At 37.3% G+C, this 21926-nt stretch overlaps 1 protein-coding gene across 6 annotated transcripts in view; it reads right to left on the bottom strand.

Annotated features, from left to right (window-relative positions):
- Nucleotides 1-1775: 1775 nt before the first annotated feature.
- The window catches only part of TAX1BP1 (Tax1 binding protein 1), a 63140-nt gene continuing 42989 nt past the window's right edge, over nt 1776-21926 (bottom strand). For 4 of the 6 annotated variants that reach the window (XM_080340050.1, XM_080340046.1, XM_080340047.1 and 1 more), the window contains 8 exons: nt 21336-21429; nt 19983-20101; nt 18453-18578; nt 16474-16545; nt 11989-12163; nt 11562-11710; nt 3576-3661; nt 1776-2908 (listed from right to left, as the gene is read on the bottom strand). In XM_080340050.1, coding sequence (XP_080196176.1) covers nt 2707-2908; nt 3576-3661; nt 11562-11710; nt 11989-12163; nt 16474-16545; nt 18453-18578; nt 19983-20101; nt 21336-21429 — 1023 coding nt within the window. In that variant the 3' untranslated portion in view covers nt 1776-2706. The remainder of the gene's footprint in view (nt 2909-3575; nt 3662-11561; nt 11711-11988; nt 12164-16473; nt 16546-18452; nt 18579-19982; nt 20102-21335; nt 21430-21926) is intronic. The other 2 variants (XM_080340049.1, XM_080340051.1) reach the window with 2 other exon arrangements.

A 21926-nucleotide genomic window follows, 5' to 3' on the forward strand; every position in this document is an offset into this window, starting at 1 on the left:
TTGCTGAAATATGATGTATGAGCCTTACTGATGATTTAAAGTGCTTCTTGCAGCAGGTGGGCAGAGACTGACTAAGAACAAAAGCCAACCTGAGGGCGGTTCGTGTCTGGACCAAACCTGAATGTTTGCTCCTGCCTTGCGTGTTTTTCTCTCTCAAGTGCTATTCCTGGAGTTTGCGGGGTGACGGGGGGGCACCGCCTGCCCTGCCCCAGCCTGGAACCACATCTCACGTGGTGAGGGTCAGGGAGGAACTCACAGTGTTAAACACAGTAATCGCCTTTGCTCAGTTCCTGTTGCTTTAAGTGCAAAGGAAAGCTCAAATAAGACAGACAGAATGAGCCTTCCCTTCATTTTTTTTTTCCAAAGCTTTAAAGGAAAACTTGGTGAGGATGACAATTACCTGCAGAGCCTCAGTCTCATTTAAACACTTAGGAATCATCCTAATGAATAAGCCTTTTGAACATGCCTGCTCGACCTAAACCATGAGTTTCTCTGATCCCATTGAGGTGACAGCGCTTGTACCGCCCAGCGCTGTGAGCCGGGGCTGAAGGATGATCCAGACATGAGCTGCTGGTGCACACAAGGCCCCAGGTGGCCCCTTCCCACCTTCTGCAGTTTTGGCCAGCACATCTGGCCGGCAAAGCCCTTCTGGCTCTGCTCCTGGTGCAAGAAACCACAGGCTGGGTAAGTTCCTTCAACAGCTAAACAGTCATAAAACATCATTGTTGCATGTAAATTCCTTTCAGCAATGAAAAAAAGAAAAAGAAATTCCAGTTTCTATTTACCTATTCATTGTGACAGTATTATTAAACAGGTAAAGATGGGACTATTTTGTTATACTGTGTATAGTGAATGTATTGTACTGTGTCTGTGAAAAGTGTGCTTTAAATTATATTTTCATATGTTTTGTTGGGGACAAAGTACTTTAAGTTTGAAAGTGACAGAGGTTTGTTTTAGAACTGAAGGCAACTTAAAGAATTCCTGTCAAGAAAGCTGCTTATAAATGTAAATCAAATCACATTTAAAATAAACTGCCTCTGACCTAAAACATCTGACCTTTAAGTTCTTGGGCTGTATATAGTCTTTTATTTGTACATTCTACTTTGGTATCAAAGTCCGTGTTCAATAAACACCTGAAGCAATTGAAGCTCTACACCATGGATGCACAAAGTTCCACAGAATGCTACAGCCTGGAAAGAAAGAAAACAAGAAAGGTATTTTGATGTAATCTGTCAGAAGGACTTCAGGTTTCCCGGGCTGCTTTCTGCCAACATCACAACAAGGCTCTGTGAGACATCAACCTCTGAGATTTCATAAGTCTCTAATAATGATAACTAATCATATTTTGGTTTTAGAGCCTTTTCTAACTAACTGTTTTCACATCATACTACTGAGTTATGGTAAGAAAACAAAAGAGACAATATACCCTTTCAGGACTTCCATGACTTACACCTTGCACCACCCCTTGACATGAAGTTCACAGTTGAAAAAAGCAAATCTAAGACTTAAACTAGACCACAGAGGACTGATGGAGCAGCTGCTGCTCAAGACACTGCGATTTATCTGTGTCATGCAGCTTTTAATAAATCCTGCATCAAACAGGATATTGCACATGTTCATGAGAGAACTGCAGACAACAGAAGCTCCTCAAAACCTTAACCCCGTGAGCAACAGTTAGTTTGTCATACAGAGATGAAACCTCACTTGCGCTAAGTGTGTAAAGCCTAAACTCTGGCTTATTTCAAAATAAGCAGCAGGAAAAAAGGACCACTGACTCCATGAATAATTTTGCTTTTAATGTAACAAGACTACTGTACAACAAGTGGAAAGCAAACGTACTTAATACAGTTAAAGTAAATATAAAATGTTTAGATATACACACATGTATTTACTTACGGAAAAGAAATACATAAAGTTAAAATGCAGAAGGTTTTAAAAGCCCTAAGCCAAAAGGATAACAAGTCACTGTCATGAAAATAGAACAATATTTCCTACTGAACGCAACTGCAAAATAATGGCAATGATGTTTTTAAACAATTCGTTTTAGGCATTTAAGCACAGCAGTTTATTTCAACTCAGAAATACTGCCTTAGGTATAGCGTACTTAATTTAACACTATCCCTTAAGGCAAACATTCTATATGTAAAACTGAAGTATTTGCCATTAATTTTGGTGCAAGCATGTAATCTCACAGTACATGCATCTACAGTTCAGAAATGTACTAGAAAACTATATTTTCATAGGGTAAGTTATGCAACTTTCTGAGTTAAGTGATACTCAAAGGAAAACTACACCCATTTGATAGAATAAGCATCTGTTTGTTACGCTTTTAATCGTGCCTCAGTTGCCACAGTCAAGAGAAACCACAGGTCTTTTGGTGACTTTATGTAGCTGAAGAGCATCATGAAGCTCGTCTCATGTTGCCTGAGTCAAAGTCATCCCTGTGTCCCTACCAATTCCACTAAGTGGGGGAATAAATAGCTACATACACAACGAGGTGGGGGCTTAGTGAGTTGTTTTAGTATCACGTTAGAGAAGATAGCCCAGGAGCAGCTGACAGCCACGGCTCAGCGAAACTCCCATCAGAGTATATCAGCTTTTAATCAGAAATTTGCACTTACAGGAAAGCTGCGCTGTTCTGGCTCTGTAGGTGGACTGACTACTCAAAGTGGTGGTTTTCTTAAGCTACACCGCAAAAGAGAGTATTTAGTCAAAATTTAATACGTTCTGATCGAAGTGCGTCTGCACGTGCCTCTCGAAGCCTTGCTGGTCGTAGTCGGGCGGGAACTGCTCGCTGCACATGGGACACACCTTCCAGTGACTCTCCACGTGCTCCTCAAACTTGCTCTGGTCGTAGTTGGGCGGAAACATCACGTCGCAGAGAGGGCACTTCTTGTGCACGTCAAAGCTGTGCGGGGAGGCGGGCAGAAAGGAAAAAGGAAACTGTTATTTCACCTGTTATTGCAAAGGATAATGTAAAAGTAGGATCCTGTTGCCACCAATGTTAAGAGTTTTACTACAAACTGAAATTTGAGCAAATTTTGTATCTAAGCGAGTATCACACAGTTAAATTAAACGGCTTTGCTGAAAGTGCTCAATACAATTAAAGCAGTTTTACACAGGAATTCCAAAATAATCTGGTATTTTAAAAGTGACATAATTTTGACATAATTCCAGCTACCACCAAATACAAATCTATTGAATATCTTAATGGCCAAGCAGTTTCATGGGAAACCACTCTCTCTGCTCATAAATGCTCGCTCTTAGCAAACATAACACTTTATAAAAGCTCTAAACTTAGGTTCACAATTAGGTTGGGAAGGGGCGGAGGGGGTAACAAAAGTTAATTCATTCATTTACTGAAGAAATTATCCACATTCCATCAAAATAAGGTATAACACAAGTAGCCTACCCAGTCTAACAGCATATTCTCTGACAGTTAATTGTAAACCAAACAAACATTCATTGAAAATGCTTAATAGTTTTTCATCTCCACGCCCCCACCCCTGAGTAAAAGAGTTCAGTTACACAGAAACCTGTCCATCCTCTAAAGACCAATAACAGAGAACATTTACCTGGAATCAAAGCAGAAACCTGTTCCACGTTCATGCAAGAGAAGACTTGGAGGATCAGGAGCAGTAGGTACAGTGTTGTCATCATCCTATTGAAAAAAAATAAATTAAATTAAATATTAAATGGTGCCCACTGGAAGAAGCCTTTTTTTTTTTCCTCTCTTCCATATGCATTTTTGTTATCAAGCATAAACATGAACGAAATTTACCTTTCAATTTTTAATCTCTGCAATGTAAGTTTTGGTGTACAAAAGGGTGACACGGTTAAGGAAGGTGAGAAGCTGAACACCCTTCTGACCACGTCCCCAGAGCAGAAACCAGCGGCAGAACGTGGGAGCGCGCTGCTCGCACGGTGACCGGGGACACACAGGTCGCCTCGCTGTGACTGCCCGGGGGCGGCTTGAAACACACAAAAACCCGTGTTCAACCGAGCGCGGGGCAGCACGCCACAAACTGCAACCGCGTTTTATCCGCAGCTAAACTCCAATTCTACACAGTAAAATGTCAAGTCAGACTTTAAAAACACATCGATTTACATTTCAGGAAAAGAGATGTGGATTTCGATCCACACGCTCGCCTCCAGCAGTCGGTTTGGGGCAGCGTGCCAGCTGAGTGTGTCACACGTGTCATGCTGCCATCAGGATCAGCAGCAAAATCCCTAAATCGCCCCATGTGGCCGCTGGTGTCCCCAGCCCTGTCAGCGTGCTCTGCCCGCAGGGACAGGAGCAGTGAGGAGCTGCAGCGCTGGGTGCCGCTGCTCCTCGCTGCTCTCAAGGGAAGAGAAGTCTGCCCACACTGGGAAATCATCCAGCACAAAAATGAAGAATGCCTACAGTGACCGGGCTCTGACACGCAAAGGGTCAAAGCACTTGGTTTTGCAGGGTTTTGCTCGTATGTTGCTTTTTTCCCCTATGATGACATTATTACAAATGAAGATTTCAATAAGCGCAGTGGCACAAGCAAACACAATTATGGAAAGAGAATGGCACAAGAGGAAAATAAGAAAGTAGGAAGAAAATCAGAACTGTGTTTGTAAACCCATTTTTTGTGCAGTATGAATTCTTTTATTACACATCATCTTGGTTCTGTTCTGCTATTAGATAAATCTGCACAAAACCTATTCATATCAAGGTGGGAATACAGATAAACTCAGCAAGATTTCTGAAACTCCAACTCCTAGATCATTTTCCTTTTCATCCCTAAGACACTTCATATGCAAGAATTACCAGTTATCTAGCAGATCTTCAGAAACGGTTGTGCAAGGGACTATATGTAGCAGTATAAACGCCATATACAGACAGCTTTTACATATATTCAAACATATCTCATTTTTAGGCTGACATACTTATGAAGAGTTAAAGGAAACAGCAAGATGGGAAGTTGCCCTCAATATCTGTCTTCTCCTGACAACAGCTGTTCCGTTTCAACAATTTAACATTCCCATTAAGCAGCTAGTGGGGCTTTGCTGTGACAGATGCCACCAACATTCTCCTGTCTGACTTGCTTTGCACCTGCAGTAAAAATGGCACACAGGTTTTACAATATTATTTGTTCCTTCTGTCACAGAAGAGAGAGGATGTATGTGTTAAAGAAGGAAAAATATTTAATGTACTCTTGTGTTACAATGCTATGGCTTATACAGAGCCAAAACTGGGATAAATTTGCTGAATACCTGACTGAAAGCAGACCAGGATTTACCTGAGAAATGAACGTGCATCTTCCTTAATAAGAGTTCAACTACAAGCACCAGCTTAATTAACATTTAAATCCCTAGAAAAAACTTTTTTGGTAATTCCTTTACTGTTTGTCACTCAGTTACTTGCTGAACACAAGGCATTTTTGTCACAGCACTTCTTCATACTTGGTTACAAATGATGAGGTGGGTGAAGTGCTCCTCTGGTGAAAGGGCTCTTCAGCCTCAAATTCCTTAAGGAAGTTTTGCTTAGGACAGAGTAGCAGACTCGACAACAACTGTACAGGTTATTCATTATATTAAGGGTTATGAATTTCAGTTGAGTAGAGTCAGGATTTACCAGTGCGAAATAGTCACTTGGTATATAAGGGCATTAACCTAAATTATGTGTCTAACACTATACAGATGGGTCTTTTCTTATTAGAAATAATCAATGCATTCAGCAAAACCCCACTTTTATAAAGGGTCTTTACACAGGCCTGAAAGAAACTGCTGATCTGAACACTGTAACAGACCCCAGAACTGATCATTCCTGCACTAATCCGCCTTCCATACAAATGTTAGGATATGTTAGAAATTTTGGTTTCCCCATCAGAAAACTCTCAGGCTTTAAGCACAGATTCCATAAATATTAAGATGTACTGAGTGGAAGAAGAAACATGTTCCTAGAACACACCACACAAGTAAAAGTGACATTACCAATGCCCCCCATCCATCCGTTTCCATTAGTTGTGTCAGGAGAAGCAGATTCCTTCAGCATCAGCATCCCCACATGCATATTTCTGCTCTACTACCACAGCCCATGAGAGACCAAATATTTTAACTGGAATCAACAAAATGCCAAATGATTTATACGAAGGTTTGCCATTTAAAAAATTTATTTTAAGAAAATCAGCACTCTCTGTCCACCTTATATAAAGTTTTCACAGGTTAACAGGTTGGGTAGGGTTTTTTTAGTTTGTTTTAGGTGGGTTCTCCACATTTTTTACTCCAGTTGTTTTGGTTACTTGTTCAGTACTCCCCTCACCCTCTTTTTTTATATCTTTTAATTGCGTTGCTGCTAGGTAAGATAAAATAATTTACATTTTTGTCATTCCTTTCAGTTTCTGGTAACTGTGATACCCTACTATGTACATATATAACATTTCTCCTCACTCCTTTTTGAAATAAAAGATGATTTGAAAAAGAGAGAGGCTCTGCTAAGATATGGCAAGTCTGTCTCCTCAGTGCACTTCTGCTCTTGGCCAAGTATATAACAGAAGATCAGTTCTTAACCTCTTGTTTGGGTTAAGCATAACAAAAAGAACACCAATCTCTGTTGTGCATACCTCGACATGCACGTTACAGAGATTGCTGTGTAATGAAAGAATAGTCCCAACAGTAACAATGAGAACTTCATCTTAGCCTGAGAATATTTGACAGCTATTCCAATTACAAGTTACAATAAACAGTACACAATCACCAATAACTAAAAATTCTCCTGCACTGCCCTGGGGTAACTTGGAACTTTTGGAAAACAGAGAAAATGTCCCATAGTGTTGGACTCTGACAGCTGTTCGTTTCTGTCACTAGAAATGGATAAAACTGCCAAAGTATACCCTGTAAAATGGAGAACTCTGTACAAAGGGAGGACAGATCTGACTCACCTTCATTTACAATCACTTAGTGCTCAATTTCTTCCAGCTGGTATAACCAACGATACATTCTTTGTTCTTATAAATGATTTTATATATGCTTTTATAAATTATGTTACATATTCTTTCCAGTATGACAGGTAAAAACTGCTCAGTGTCACACGGAAAAACAAACCACGCCCTGAAGACTCAAAAGCTGAAAGGAGAAGTCCCACTGAAGCTGCTTTACAGAATGAGAGTAACAGGACCTGTCAAGAGGCCAGGTCTCAGTAGCCCAGCCTAAACTGTATTTTAAGCACAGGCATCAGCTTAATCTCAAGACCCCATGGTCAAGTCATCCCAGTTATTTGGACAGAAGCCCATAGTCCATGTTTTGCTAAAGGGACAGTTTGATCTGCCCTCCATGCAGACCCAGAGCCAGTTTCCTGTGCTCCAGACTGATCACCAGGGACATGGCTCCACATACTTGGTTCCGAGATCTCGACAGTGCCCTGCAGTGAGGTGGCACAGGTCCTTACAAAAAGTCTGGTATCAAGTACCCACAGGCTGGAACCATGGTTATGTAGCATAACAAACGCCAGGCCTTCTGAATTCTGAAATGTGCATGTCTAGATGAACAAATTATGAAGGATGCCTTTAACAATATGACTTAGCTATTAGCACTGGACTGTAACTCTGACTCTTTCAAAACACCACACTGAGTTCTGCAGATGATGTGAATCACAAAGATAAATACAGTATTACAATAAAGCATGGCAAAAAGGAGTTTGCCACTAAAAGAAGAAGAGAAAGCCAGAAACAAGTACAACCCACCTACTTCTACCAAAAGTAACCATTTTTGTCTCAAGCAATAAGTATAACTTTCACAAGTGCAATTAAAAGTTCATGTAATGAGTCTGAAGACTGCCAAACAGAAATCAGAAAGAAAGCTGTGTGATACTGTACAAAAGCCACAGAACTGAACAATCCCCGTCTCCGATTTCTACAGATAATTTTAACATGCAACAGTAAGCAAGGCAATATGCACCTTAAAGCTTTAGAAAACAAATTACCAGCCAATACCACCAACGTATAGCACAGGTAAATTGGAAAGAAGCGCACACACATTTTCTTTCTGTGACTCAGCTCTGCAGTGTGAACAAAAATCAAACTCTTTAGGTTTCTCTGCCTCTCTGTGAGCAGTCTGGTGTCACAAGAGGAACCAACTTCTCTTATGTTTATCTTAAAGAAAAGACAGTAACTGGCTGCCAGTGTAAGATCATGCTAATCAAGTGTAGTGGGGTATTTTTGCTAGAAGAAAGGCTATTTTGGATTAGTCTCAACAAATATCCTGATGTGGTTGTCAGTTGCCAAAAGTTACAGCCCAAACCCCTCCCCAAATTTACTGTGACTAATAACATTGTTTAAGAGTCTCAGGATAGTTATTCTGGGCTCGCTGCCAACTGTAATCAGCACTACATTTCTAAACCTCACACTTTAGTATTAAAAACATATATATGTTTTGTTTATGGATCTCTCCCCCCTACATACTTGCTTCTAGAAATTATTTGCTCCAAATGATTACATTTTGGTCAATTACGGGCACATGAACAAATAGAAAGTTAGTGCTGCATAGACGATGCCAGTAACTTCTGGCAAGTCAACTACTCTACACAAAATCACCACAGTGTGTGTGCTCATCTGGCACGATTAATACAGACCAGCTTATCCCTCTCAGAAATCACAGCTCAGTTGGCCTAGGAGTTCCAAAAGCCAGAGGTGGGAAGAATTCCAGAACGTCTTTGAGTCACTGGTGCTTCTTCATGCCGACCAAATGCACAGAAGTGTCCATTCCCAAGAAACAAAGTTTTGGGAGAAAAAATAAACCAGAACACAATAGCAACGTTAAACAGAAATTCTGATGCACTTGCAGATGTACCCTTACTTGGTCAACAACTCCGTGTAGCTGAAGACAGTAAAGGCAGCCTAAGTTTCAGCATAGCAGGAGTGTCACCAGCACCTGATCTTATAATTAAGGTCATGTCTGGGAACAAGAAAGTTTTCATTGAGAAGCAGAAAAGGAAGCCTACACACTTGGGGTAAAAGCAAATAGCATTCTCCTTTGGAATGTGGAAACTGAGTTCAGGTCACATTAGGAGCAAATGTCTCAGCAGAAGGATCACCTCAATCACGAGCTTGAGAATTTTTTAACTTACGAGAAGGAAAGACAAAATGACTTTGCAGAAAGATGCAAAGACAGCAGCTGCACTCCACAGAAGCGAAGATCAAATCATTAGTTGCAGGTACAGAAGTGTCTCCAGAAAAATAATTCACGCGCAACTTTAGCATGAAAACAATCCTCTTAAAGTGAGCTTAGGGTGCCTGTGGAGTCTTTCCTTCTCTGAATGGGGACGGTTCACACCCTGGCACCATCCACTACTGCGAGGCTGTGCACAAATCCTGGCTCCCTATGCCAAGTGTGCTCTTAAGGAGTGCACAGAACTTCTGACAATAGAATGCAGAAGCAGCAGCGAGTGAACAGAGACAGAGCTGGCATCCCTCTTCCACATCGCCAACCAAAGTGATAGTAACTATCTTGTGCCACACTTCTAATCTATTAAAATAATTAACTGAAAGACTCATGTTTCCTCCTTAGGATGGGTAGAAAGATCAACCAAGGCTGTATCACTGAGATTTTTAAGAGCTGTATTGCTAAGAAGTACACATGACAGCAGCCACATCACCTCAAGAGGCTGACAGTCTCCATCAGTCTTGTAACAGACTTGTTTGAGGGACTGAGTTTACTTTTGCCGAAAGGAATCCTGTGTTCCTGGATAATGATCAATTTACATGCTTTTTGTATTATTCTGAAAGAGATCAAACTCATAGTACCTTGTCTGCAATAGATGAAAAAAGATCATGTGTCTATACTGTGTCACTAGAACTGTAAATTCATTACTATTATGGATCAACTATAGTTTTCTACATCAACAGGAAGGTTCTTCTACACTTTCCTTCTCAATGAAGATATTTATCATTTTGTATTTGCTGCTTCTTCTGCACAAATGACAGGTTCTCCTTTAAAATGAATTACCTACATATATGGATGTTTTTCCTGGATATTTTTTAAAAATACTGCATTAGAACTGTTTTATCCTTCGCAAATTACTAAGTCTCTCTAGAAAGATTCTTGCAACTACTCATTTCCATGTAAATTTGTAGACTACACATAGAATCTATTTTTGGAGAGCAAGCAACTGATTCTCATTTGAAAGTAAAAAAAATAAAGATATAGATTATTCGATTTAAAGGCATCTTTTCTCAAGTTGAACTTTATTTAAGCCTGTTATATTCTACCTCATTACAAAAATCCAAGCTGTGTCAGCAAATGAGCACAAGACTCCAGCACTGTTTCTCCTGAGTTTGCAAGAGGGCAAAGCACACAGATCAGAAAGAACACCCTGCTAATTAAACTGAAGCAGATGACTACAGAAGAGCTTGTCATATGTAATACCGACCTCAAAACCCATCAGATTAAATATGCAAAATGTGAAGTAAAGGTGGGCAACAGCACTAAGCTCACATTCTAGTTCTCCAACAGGCTGCAGAAGTTCTGACAGTTCCTCTAATTATTCACGGTAATGGACACTGGGGGCAAAAGGTAGGAGGGAGAAATACATTTTTCTCCATTATAGGTGCTGAGCACCAGGGCTAAAATCATGCCTGCCTGAACACTGATCAGTTTCTGCAAAGGTTAATAGCAATTAAATGTGGCAAACTAGACTAAATGAGAAACAGGTCATGATACCACTGTACTTGCAAAGAGCACAATACTTTGCAGAAAGGTATTTCTTGTTTAATATTTTTGAAGGTGCAAGAATACTCAGAATAAGAAAGAATAAGAAGCCTGCTCCTGTTCAAATGAAGACATAGAGCCTGGTATATTACAGAAGCCAATTTACTAAAATAATTTTTTAATAACAGAACATGCAAGTTCACTGTATTAAAACGTTAACCAGTTTCCACTTAAAACATACAAAGCCCTAAAAAAGACTATCAGTGAGAATCTGTCAGTTCCAGCTTAATCAGCTTTATATAAAGTCAACTAGCTCTTCCAAAGACATGTCTAACAGCAAAACCCATGCAAAACATAAATTAATAAATGCAGATTTGCAAAAGACAATAGAAGATTAATACATTAGAATGAAGTATCTAATAAGATACCCATTTTCCTTCAGTATTTAACTGAAAGTACTGGTATCAAAATACTTCAAATTTTTATTTGTTCTGCTACAATTTAGTTCCCACATACAAATTATAAAATGAGTGAGACATAGCTAACATTTTGAGCCGTCATTCTACCACACAGCAGAGAGAAATCACGAGTGAGATTCCCTGGATTTTTCTACTTTAGTATGTAAAAATATTAAGAAGCTACTGTCCTAACACCAAAATAACCGGTTGGTAACTCAAGAGACCGGGGAAATGGGTATTATCATCAACTGATGTGCAGAGTTTCCTCCTTCAAAGTGAGCAAAATTCACCTAACACATTGCTCAGAGAAAAGAAAAAGCAATTCTGGATTTACACGACAATAAATCAGGCTTATCAGGCACCAAAAACCTCTTGATTACTCATTAGTAAATACATCAAGGAAAACAAAAAATGAAAAAGGTAACTTGCATTGCTGTCCTCGGGATCTTCCAAACCATCAGGCCGACTAAGGTTGCGTGAAGGCTGACTACACACCACGTCATCTTCCAGCTCCCAAAAGGACGTTCTAACAGGTGGCCTTTGGATCTCATCAGGATTAAAAGCACCATCTGCTCCATCTGAAGGAAAATTAGAGCATCTTTGTTCAGTAGAGTTTGCATTTTGAGATCACAGATGTGCTAACTTACATTTAAAAATCAAGACTTAAGCACATTTTTGTTTACCTTATCGATTCTCATTAGTAAAGGCACTTTATTAAATAAATTCTCAATCAATAAAGGCTCTGTGCACCAGCATAAAGATTGTTGGTACTTGACCTGCATTAAATGAGTCTTCGTTTTTGAAACAGTGAGAAAGAAATTATACTGGGGGGGGTGAGGGGATGGAATTTACTTACCTCTTCTTTCCTGAATTGCATAAGGGTTTCCGTATTGCAATACTGGTAGTCTGCCTGGCACTGCAGGAACTGGTCCATTTTCCTCTGAATACGGGTTGCGAAAATGTAATGTCTGTTGTGAAACCTGTCCTTCCATTATCCTTCCAGCTTGACTTCCTGGTGTCCTGCCAAGTTCCTAAACAATGCAAAGTTCAAAATGTAATTAACCTATGGAGTCCAACCAAAGTTCAAGATTTTAAAGAAAAATTGATATTTGTTTTTAAAAATACATCTGCGAACCTTTCCACTGTCATTTCATCTTGTTTTAGTGCCAAATATACCATACGTAACAAAAAACAGTCAGTGAAGAAAACAAAATACAAATAAGATATTCATGATATTTGAATAGGGAAGGAAAGAAGACAGAGAATGGGAGGTCAGGAAAGACCTGGAAAGCATCTTGAAAGCATAATAAGTAACTCCTGATCCCTCCAATGTAGGTTGACAAGCAAAGCAAAGGGCCAGGAAAGTGCCATGTACCTTGCACCGTTCTCTGAATGAAAACAAGTGAGAAAAGGTTTCTCCTGTCAGGGCCATAATGGGCTACAGCAAGTGTCACAATTCTACTGAAATTCTGGGCAAGATTTTTAACTTGATGAACAGCTGGAGGAGACCATGTTACAGATACTTTCCATGGAGAGGATTTAGGTAAACACTGGGATAACTAAAATTTAAAAGTGGGTCAGATTGAAGACAATTGATTCTAGGAAGGAAAACTATTACTCAAGGTTGGTATCTTCTATCTATGCTAACAAACAGAAATTAGTGCTATTGTTCACTAGGTTACTTATTTCAAACAATATTTATACTACAAGCATCACGTGGAGCAAAACTGCACCTGTACCACTGTCTAATCACAAATAAGTGGATTTTAAATCCATGAGAAGTTGTGTTTTCATGCACAGATTCCAAAGTTATTACACTGCCTGTGGAAAATAATTTGTTCTCTATGAACCTAATGAGCAAAGTTCTAATTCATCCTCCTTTATAACCTCACCTGCTTTGTATATAGACATACTCACAGTTTAGCAAGCATATGTATATATCTTACTTCGAAAATTCAGCGTTTTCATCCAAAATATAAAATTTTTGAATTTATTGAGGTGCTTAAGTGGTTATTTCAAAATTTCTATCAGAAACGCAATTAAATCTTCCTGAAAAGCTCAAAGAGAATTTTTCAAAAAAATAATATACTTAAAATCCTAGATTCATAGAGATATCAATTATTATACATACTAAAGGGTTTTTACCACTTATAAACCATTAAAACTGTAAGCAAACATATGTAAGACGGTAACTAAACGACTTAGGTGTGGTTAGTGCATTGGCTGTAATTAATTCAGAGAAAAGTCTTTCTCATCCTTCCCTGTAATAAAATGGGTTAAGGGAAAGAGAGTCTCTGTGCCGAGAATATCCAAAGGAATGTGACATTTACAGTTTAGACCCAGCAAAAAACTCTGACAAGTAAAAATGAAAATAATAATTAAAAAAATTGAGACTTAAGATAAAAAGGCTTGCCAATCCTTTTGTTCTTTCTGGTTAGTATTTTGTTAAGAATTCTCTAGGTTCATATTTAATATTTGCTAACGTCATGTTAATAAATTGGAAGTGTGTGTTTTTCCCAAAAGACTTCAAACAAGATTTCAATTAGTGATTTAACTACATGAGAAGTAAAATGTCTCAGACATTTAAAAAAAAAAAGAGTTGTTCCTTTTAAAAACAGGTAAACTTCAGCTGAAACATTAGAAACCAAAAATGCAAAATCAAGTAGCAATAGCTACTCTGAAAACAAAGCACCACTCAAATGAAAAAAGACAGAGAGCATACATTTATTGTTACATACACACAATGAGGTTTCAGATATGAAAGACTTAGACCCCAACAGCAATATCATAGGATCATTTTGGTTGGAAGAGATCACTAAGTCCAACCATAACCTGATTCCTGCACTAAACCGTGTTCCTAGGAACCTCTTAAAGTCATTTTCAAATAGCAAAAAAGTAGTGTCCACAACTGTAAGGCAGCTACTTTTTGGCAACACTGGCCATAAAAAGAGTAGTGTGTTTTTTCTTGTAGAAACATCTTCTAATACAAGATAAGACACTTCCCGCATAGCACCCTCCAATTATCCTCATGCAGATATAATATAAAACGATGCTAGCATTACTTTAGATTTATAGACTAAATTGCATATATGATTGAAATGGTTAAGGTTAAATAGTCAGGATTACGTCTTAAAGTTTTAGTGAGCATGTAAAATCTAAATAATTAATGTTTAGTCACTATAAAGCAGGAACAATTAATTATCATCCAAATTAAAATTTTTCCTTTTTATAATCAATTTCTTCTCCAATATGGATGCAGTTTAGAATGAGAGGCAGTGGCATTAATACTTTAATTTTAGCATCGTAGAAGATTAAAACAGAATGTAGATCAAAGTGACTGTAAAAAGGTGCTATAAAATAGTCTTGGCCAGAAGTGGGACAGCTAGGGTCCTGAGACTGATGGGAAAAAAAAAGAAGGGGCTATATAAGTATGTAAATAAAATAGAAACCAAGAAATTTTATAGGTTTGAAGAGACAGCAAATGAACATTTTTCGCATGCTATGTTTGGTGACATTTATAAACAAACACTGGTAATGGAGTATAAATTGAAAAGCTGTTTACTATACTGTGCATAACCTTTTAAATCATGGTTCCAGTCTAGCAAGGCACTTTGATTCTTCTTTGAATGTAAATATCCATAAATTGGGTAGACAAAGTTCTAAGCTTTTATAAGCTCCATACATTATTATTACAGTTGTTCTCCTTCTTATGTGCGTTGTTTAAAATTACTCCCTCCAGCTAAACTAGATTCATAAAAACTCAGCTTTTATTTTGCTTTCTTTTGAATTAGAAAAATATGAGAGAAATCTATTAAAAATTACATCTTTGGCTAAAAAAAAAAAGTAAGATAATTTAAATACCAACTACTTGAGAATCTAGAATTTTACAAAAGACTTCACTAGCTTTATCTGAAATAAGTTTAATTTCAATTTATCAGTAATACAAATTGCTGTTCTTACTAAGTATCTGTTCACACTGGATTTTTAAAGTAATCTGAACAATCCTAACTTTTCCACAGTATCATGCAATATTATCTGAATGTAATAGAGACATTTTATTATTCCACTTTTCAGTAAAATCTAGCTTTTATTAATTGCCATATAACACCTTAGAGGTACTTCCAACATTAGAACATTACCTAGTATTTCAGAATGTCTGGTTTAACAGTAATGGTAATGAACTTTATTTGACAGTGAACTCTTGAAAGCAGCAGTCCATTTTCTTCTATCATATATTTAAAAATCAGGGTACTATTTGTGTACCTTTTCCAATAAGGATTATTTTTCCAGTTGTCATTTACTAAAGTCATTACTGTCACATATCAAGCTGCTCTTACTATTATAAGCAGCCGATAAGTGCAGACATCAAAAGGATTTGGTTGCATGCACACATCATGTAAACCTGGATATTATACTGTTGAAATGTCTACATGTCTTATTCTAGGACAACACTGGATAAAAGCAAAAATAATCCTAACCAGTGATGGACAAAAGAAACTGTAAAGCTGCGTGTTGTACCATTCATGTCTTATGCCAGGATTCCAAAGGGAATAAGGTTTACTAATTGTGCTGCCTGTCAGACAGTAACTCCTGAAAGTATCAGGAAGAGAGTCTGCCTCAAATAAATGAAATTCCTGCAAGTTTTGCTAACTGATGCTCCCTTAGAGGACAGAAAGGCTGCAGCATGAGCTCAATAATAATCATCTCTATTTGACAGCAGCACATGCACTAAAAGTGGTGGTATCAGCCTCCAGACACAACAGGGCTGAACTTCTTTGACCAAGAGACAGGAGTAAAGCAGGAAGGAGGCTGGAAGTCCACTGAAATCTTGTAGAAAAACAGTGATGCTGCTGAGATGAGAAAGGAATATGGGATAAAAACTGGTAGGAATCCCTATTTTGTGTGAACTCTACAGCTAGTTCCAATTTCAGATAACTGATTTACACAAAGTAAACCCTATGTGCAAACAAATAACGATTTTAGATCCTGGATGGAATATGACTCCAGACAGGAACTAAGATATAATTCTTGCCTCTGTAACCTTTTTTTAGAATATATATAGAAAATATTCTAGAACACTATTACAGAACAATAAATGACGGTATTTTCAAAGGCCAAGTCAGTTCTGATGACTTAGTATACTATGGTGTACTTTTAAAATATATATATATTAGTATTTATAAGACAACTTGTTACTAACTCATTTTGGCAAAACATATGAATACGGAAAACTATGTTTAAAGAGCAAACCAATTCTCACTTAAAAATAAATTGTGATTCCTCCAACCAAAGAACCTCACAAATGTTAATTTACAAAATTTAGCAGGAATCCTGTCAATACCTTCTCACTGGTAAAGAGTTCCAACTGTGATGCCAGTTCCTTTATTCGTCTCTCTTTTTCCGCCAGCTGAACCTGTATGTAAAGAAGTTTAAGGTTCCTATATTAGTGAACAGAAACTACTTCCCTGGATGTTACGTTGTGAAAAGAAAGTTAGTTCAGTGACGATCTAAGATCATCTTTCAGATGGAAATTATTTTGTCTACTATAGCTACACGCAACATACAGTACCACTACAAATTAAAACCAACAATTCTCCTTAAGTTTATCTACTGGATAACAACAGGACATTGGCAGCCTTTTCTTGCCAGTTTTCAGAAAACAGTCGTAGAATGATAAAAGCCTGGGTTAAAACCCAGGAGTAGCATCAGTAATACTAACGGCAGGGGAGACACTGCTGCCCAGAAACAGCTGCACGTTTGCAAGCCTTATCTCATTATTTCTCAAGGAATCTGTTGGCAAGCGGGTCGGTGACTTTTTTCATTCCCTTCTCTCCAGCTCTCACATCCCCCCTCAACAGAACTCAGAGAACCAAAACCTCCTCCTACCTCAAAGACACTAAATTTGTTTCATGAACCTTGTATTTCTGTTGGGTTTTCCCAGAGGAGATGCAACTAACACATTTCACAATTCTTCCAGACTTCCTCCTTGCTTCAAAAGGATTATTTAAATAATCTTTCTCTACAAAGGGCTATTTTATTTGGATACTGGTTACTTTGGAGACTGCCTCTCCATTTGTTTTTCTAGCATATAAACTCAATTCTCTGCAGAGTTACGTATCAATGTTTTCCAGTCCCTAAATTCCTGCTCCTAATTCAGGTCTGAGAGAAACCTACTGCCTGGGAAGAAAAGTTCACCTTTTTTTCCCCACCCAAACCCTCCTGAACAATGACAAGTTTAGAACTGCAGTCAAAATGCTTGCCGTTTTGGAACTAATTATTTATTACTCCTGGCATTGAGAAGCTAAAAACAAACCAATTTTACATTAAATTATGCATGGTAACTGATCACTGATAATTAATAATATTAAATAAATCTTACAGAGCAATGCATTTTATAAATTGAAATGAAAGCTTTAAAAAGTATCAAAAAAGGACAACGCAGCCTACAGAGTGCTGAAATGAGCTGTACAGTAATTCAGTATTTTACAAAGAAAAAGTGCTGTAACTTCTCATGGAAGGGCAGGTCCTACCACAACTGATACAGTCACAGTTAAATTTAATCCCTGTTCATTACAGTGGGCAAAAATGGGAAACAAAGAATATTCTGTCCTGTCAACTGCCATGTCACCATTAGACTGAAAACAAGCAGAAAAGCTGGTCTTATGGAAATCTGTTGCTCTTATCTTGTCTTTGTTAACCTAAAACACCACATCAACATATGTACTATCACATAACCTCAAAGACTAAGGCCCCATGTAAGCTAAAGCTGCCCATTATGCTTGACTTTCTGGTGTATGTGTTACATCACTTCACCAAACTATAGTTGCGATACTCCAAAATAAGTGATTCTCTCTTGATGATTTTAAAAACAGCAAGTCACTCATCTTGTATCTCTCTAGTTAATTCAGATAAAATGCATTAAACATCACTACACTGGTAATACAGCATGCAATATGAAGATTTTAGACAAACATGCCAAACAATACTGCTGTTAATATTACAGTAAGCAACGGGACATTACAATTCTCTAACCCTTTTTCCTCCTGTAATACAAGATTAACATCATTTAGAGTTTTGTCTAAATCCACAATATTAAAAGACTGATGGCCATTTGGTAATATACTTAGCAGATCTGGCTTTAAAAGAAGCGTTACAAGACTGCATTGTTTCTACAAGTGCAGAACACAATTCCTATTTACAGCAAAAATACATTTAGTGTCTTTTCCCCATTAAAATCTTCACTATTTGAAGGACCAGAAACAAGCAACTATGTTAAGAACAAGATACCAATCATTGTCATAAACAAAATCTGTAACTTACTTTATACTGATCCTCCATTGCTGCTAGCTGTAATTTTATACCCTCATTGATTTTCACTTGTTCTTTCCACTTCAGCTCCAGTTTAGCAAGTTCATCAGCATAAACGCTGCATTTCATCTTCTCCTCCTAAAGTAGTTTATACCACAGCATGAAATATTTACCATTTTAAGAGATTTCCCCCACCACCTCCAACAATGACTCTGTGTAAACTCCATGCTTTTAGAATGAGACTATTTGAAAATGGCTTCCCCAAAAAATCAAGCCTGACTCTAGACTTTGAAGAGGACAGGACCACTGAACACTGCATAAACCATGTTCAGTACATTTTTTTCTTGCCTGAGTTTTCAACAAGTTCTTTAGTTTCACAGTTTCTTTGTATCCTAATACTACACTGTAATCATAATTATCGTTTGAAAAGTCTCACCTCAATACCATACCTTTCCCCATGCACTTTTTACAACCTACATATCTTTCATCCAGAAGGTCAAAGGCAAACCTTTCCTCAAGCATCACTATAGAAGAAATAGCCAACAGAACCTAACACAGGCTCTCCATAAACTGGGTAATGAGCAGAATTACATGACAGTTGTTACATTTTTGACATTAAAACAGAATTATGTCCTTCTGATGAATTAGAAAAACAAGATTATAAACTCAGTTCGTAGCAGTGTGCGAAATGTATTATGACTATTTAAGAACAAAACATACAGAAGCAGAGAAAAATTCCACGTCTATAATTCTAATCTTCATTCTAACTGTTCTGACTTCATAATGTTGATTAATCTTACTTTTCTAATCACCAAACAACAAGCAAACAAATGAGCAGAGACAAAGCAATACCCAGAAATCATTTCTTTAACAAGTCTACAATAGTCAACTTTTCACCACCACCACTGATTAAATACTCCATTGTCATATGTACATCCAAACGGCTTAAATGAAAATAAAGTTATAACTGGCAGGTATTAATATTTGAAGAGCATGGCTAATGTGGCACTACGGGTGCCAACTTTGGTCCAGACGACCACATAAATGCCTTTATGTGTGACTGAAACCAAGCTAGTTGGCAGAACCCACTCCGATATCAAAACACTGTAAAAATCCAGGACAGCCGGATTTGGAAGAGCTCTTACGCTTGAACAGCATATCAGATAAACATTGCTATATTTGTTCTGGACATCAGCTGGCTTATAGCAACATGCCGTATTTGATTTATAAAACAATTATACTTAAAATATAATGGAAGAAAAAAGTATTAACAACATTAAGCATAGAAGCAGTAGTAGTTTTGTTCATTTGTTTTACTGCATCTGGGTTATCCTGAGGGGTCCTCGCCTGGAGCCTCTAACACCGCAGGTAATCAAGAGCTGACTTAATAAAAAATGTGTTTCGTAATGTTAAGATTTCTACAATAATTGCAGTGTATCACATAAACAAGCAAGGAAACTCAGCTGGGTAAGCTTTGTAATTTTAAGACTTAGCACCTATAGCTACTTTGTGTTCAGCTTTCCAAAGCAGCCATTTACTTACTGCCAACATTTGCTTGCATTTCTTATACTTCTCTGTTTTCTCAGCAATTTCTTTATTCATTTCACGTACTTGCTCCTTTACCATGAATTCCGAAACTATCTCAGATGAAATGGGGCTAACTGTGAACATTGAAATAAAAATAAGAATATTGATTTTTTGTTCCATAAATGAAGTTTTTATAAGACAAAGGACAGGTCAAATCCAACAGTACATCAAGAACAGAGTGCTCCATATTATCCAAGCAAATAGTTAATCAGAGACAATCAGTATCATATGACTAGTGATACGTAGTGATCAGCACTCATAAACGCAGGTCTGCGTTCAGTTCTCTCACATACTGAAGATGAACATAAATATACAGATAAATACTAGAAAAGGCAATATCAAACAAGCAAACAAAAAACACAACAGAACAAATAAAACACCAAACAAAAAAATAATACAACACCAACAGACATCTCTCCCCTTGGTTCCCAAGAAAGTGAACAGCAGAACACATATATTATGATATCATACTAGATATTATATTCTTCTGTAAAAACATTAAATGCCTTAGCAATCTACTTCATCGCATCACATACTAGAACAAGTTTGCTGGACGTTTATTTGTTTTAGGAAACACTTGTATTTACTTAAGACAGGAGGAAACTGACAGAAATTACAATCTATAGTGACTATAGACAAAAAGAATGTGTGAATTATAGAGTAACAAAAACAAAATTAGTCAGTGTTTACTGGCATTTATCAATTTAAATTGCATAATAAACCAGGCTTAGTTTTAAGCTATTACATGTTTGTGTTTTAGAAGATTAGTTTTGTAACTTCATAACTTAATAGTTAATAAAAATTAAAACCCAGTCAAACATTTTCTAATAAACCACTATTGCCTATAAATCATGAGAATAATCTATAGACTTGACCTTGCCATCACATAATCAGAACGTTTAAGTTGATTTGAATTTACAGTAGAATGCTACATTGGACAGTAATTATAACAGGACTGCAAAATTAACAATGCTATTGTATATAATTTGCAAATTTGGGGAGGATTTTTTTTTAATGAATTGTTTATTAGCTTGGCAAAACCAGCTCTGTGTCAGCTATCAAGCAGACACTCAAGAGTTCAGTCATACTGACACTAACAAATAGCAACTGAACTGTTTTAAAGTTATTTATGAATGTTACCGCTTGAAAAAAGCAAGATTTTTTGATTAATTTTCACATTTCTAATCATCATTTTAACTAAAACAGAACAAGTCTACCTACTTTATGCTATAAATACTATTAGAGAGTACTCCACATAGACAACACTTTCAGGCTGATATAAATAGACAAAATTTAAACTGTTGATACCTGGAGACGCAGACAACTTTTTGTCTGTAACAACGGCAGTAGCTGTCTCACTGTTAGATGCATCTGTCAGTTTCTGTTGATGTCCTGCAATTTTCTTTGTGAAAAGAAATTTTGTTTTGGTATTTAACTACATGAAAGCCAAAGCACAAAGTAACATATATCTTGCATATCATCTCCAAAACTGGACTAGATAGAATTGCTTATTAAAACAGGAGGTAGTAAGTACACAAACACACTCAATTCTACTAACACTAGAATTGCCTCAGACTATTATTTTTATAACTTTATATTCTAAAGTTATTTTCCCTGGATACAGTAACTTCTACACAGATTATAAGAAAAATCTTATTTTCCAGAGAATCAGTTACACTTAACTCCATCAACTTAAATCTAATATTCCATTAGAAAATGCAGTCTGTAGTACCAGCGAGTGCTGGACTTCTGATACCAAAGTAGTGAAATTTGGTGTTTGTAATCAGATGTAGCCAGATGTACAACACAGCCAAAGGTGCAGAAGATTTTTAAGGAAAAGCCGCAAGCATTTTGCTATGACACCTCATTCACCATTGACCTTCTGGATGAGAAGACTTT

Source organism: Nesoenas mayeri, assembly GCF_963082525.1.
Source record: "Nesoenas mayeri genome assembly, chromosome: 2".
Taxonomy (NCBI): domain Eukaryota; kingdom Metazoa; phylum Chordata; class Aves; order Columbiformes; family Columbidae; genus Nesoenas; species Nesoenas mayeri.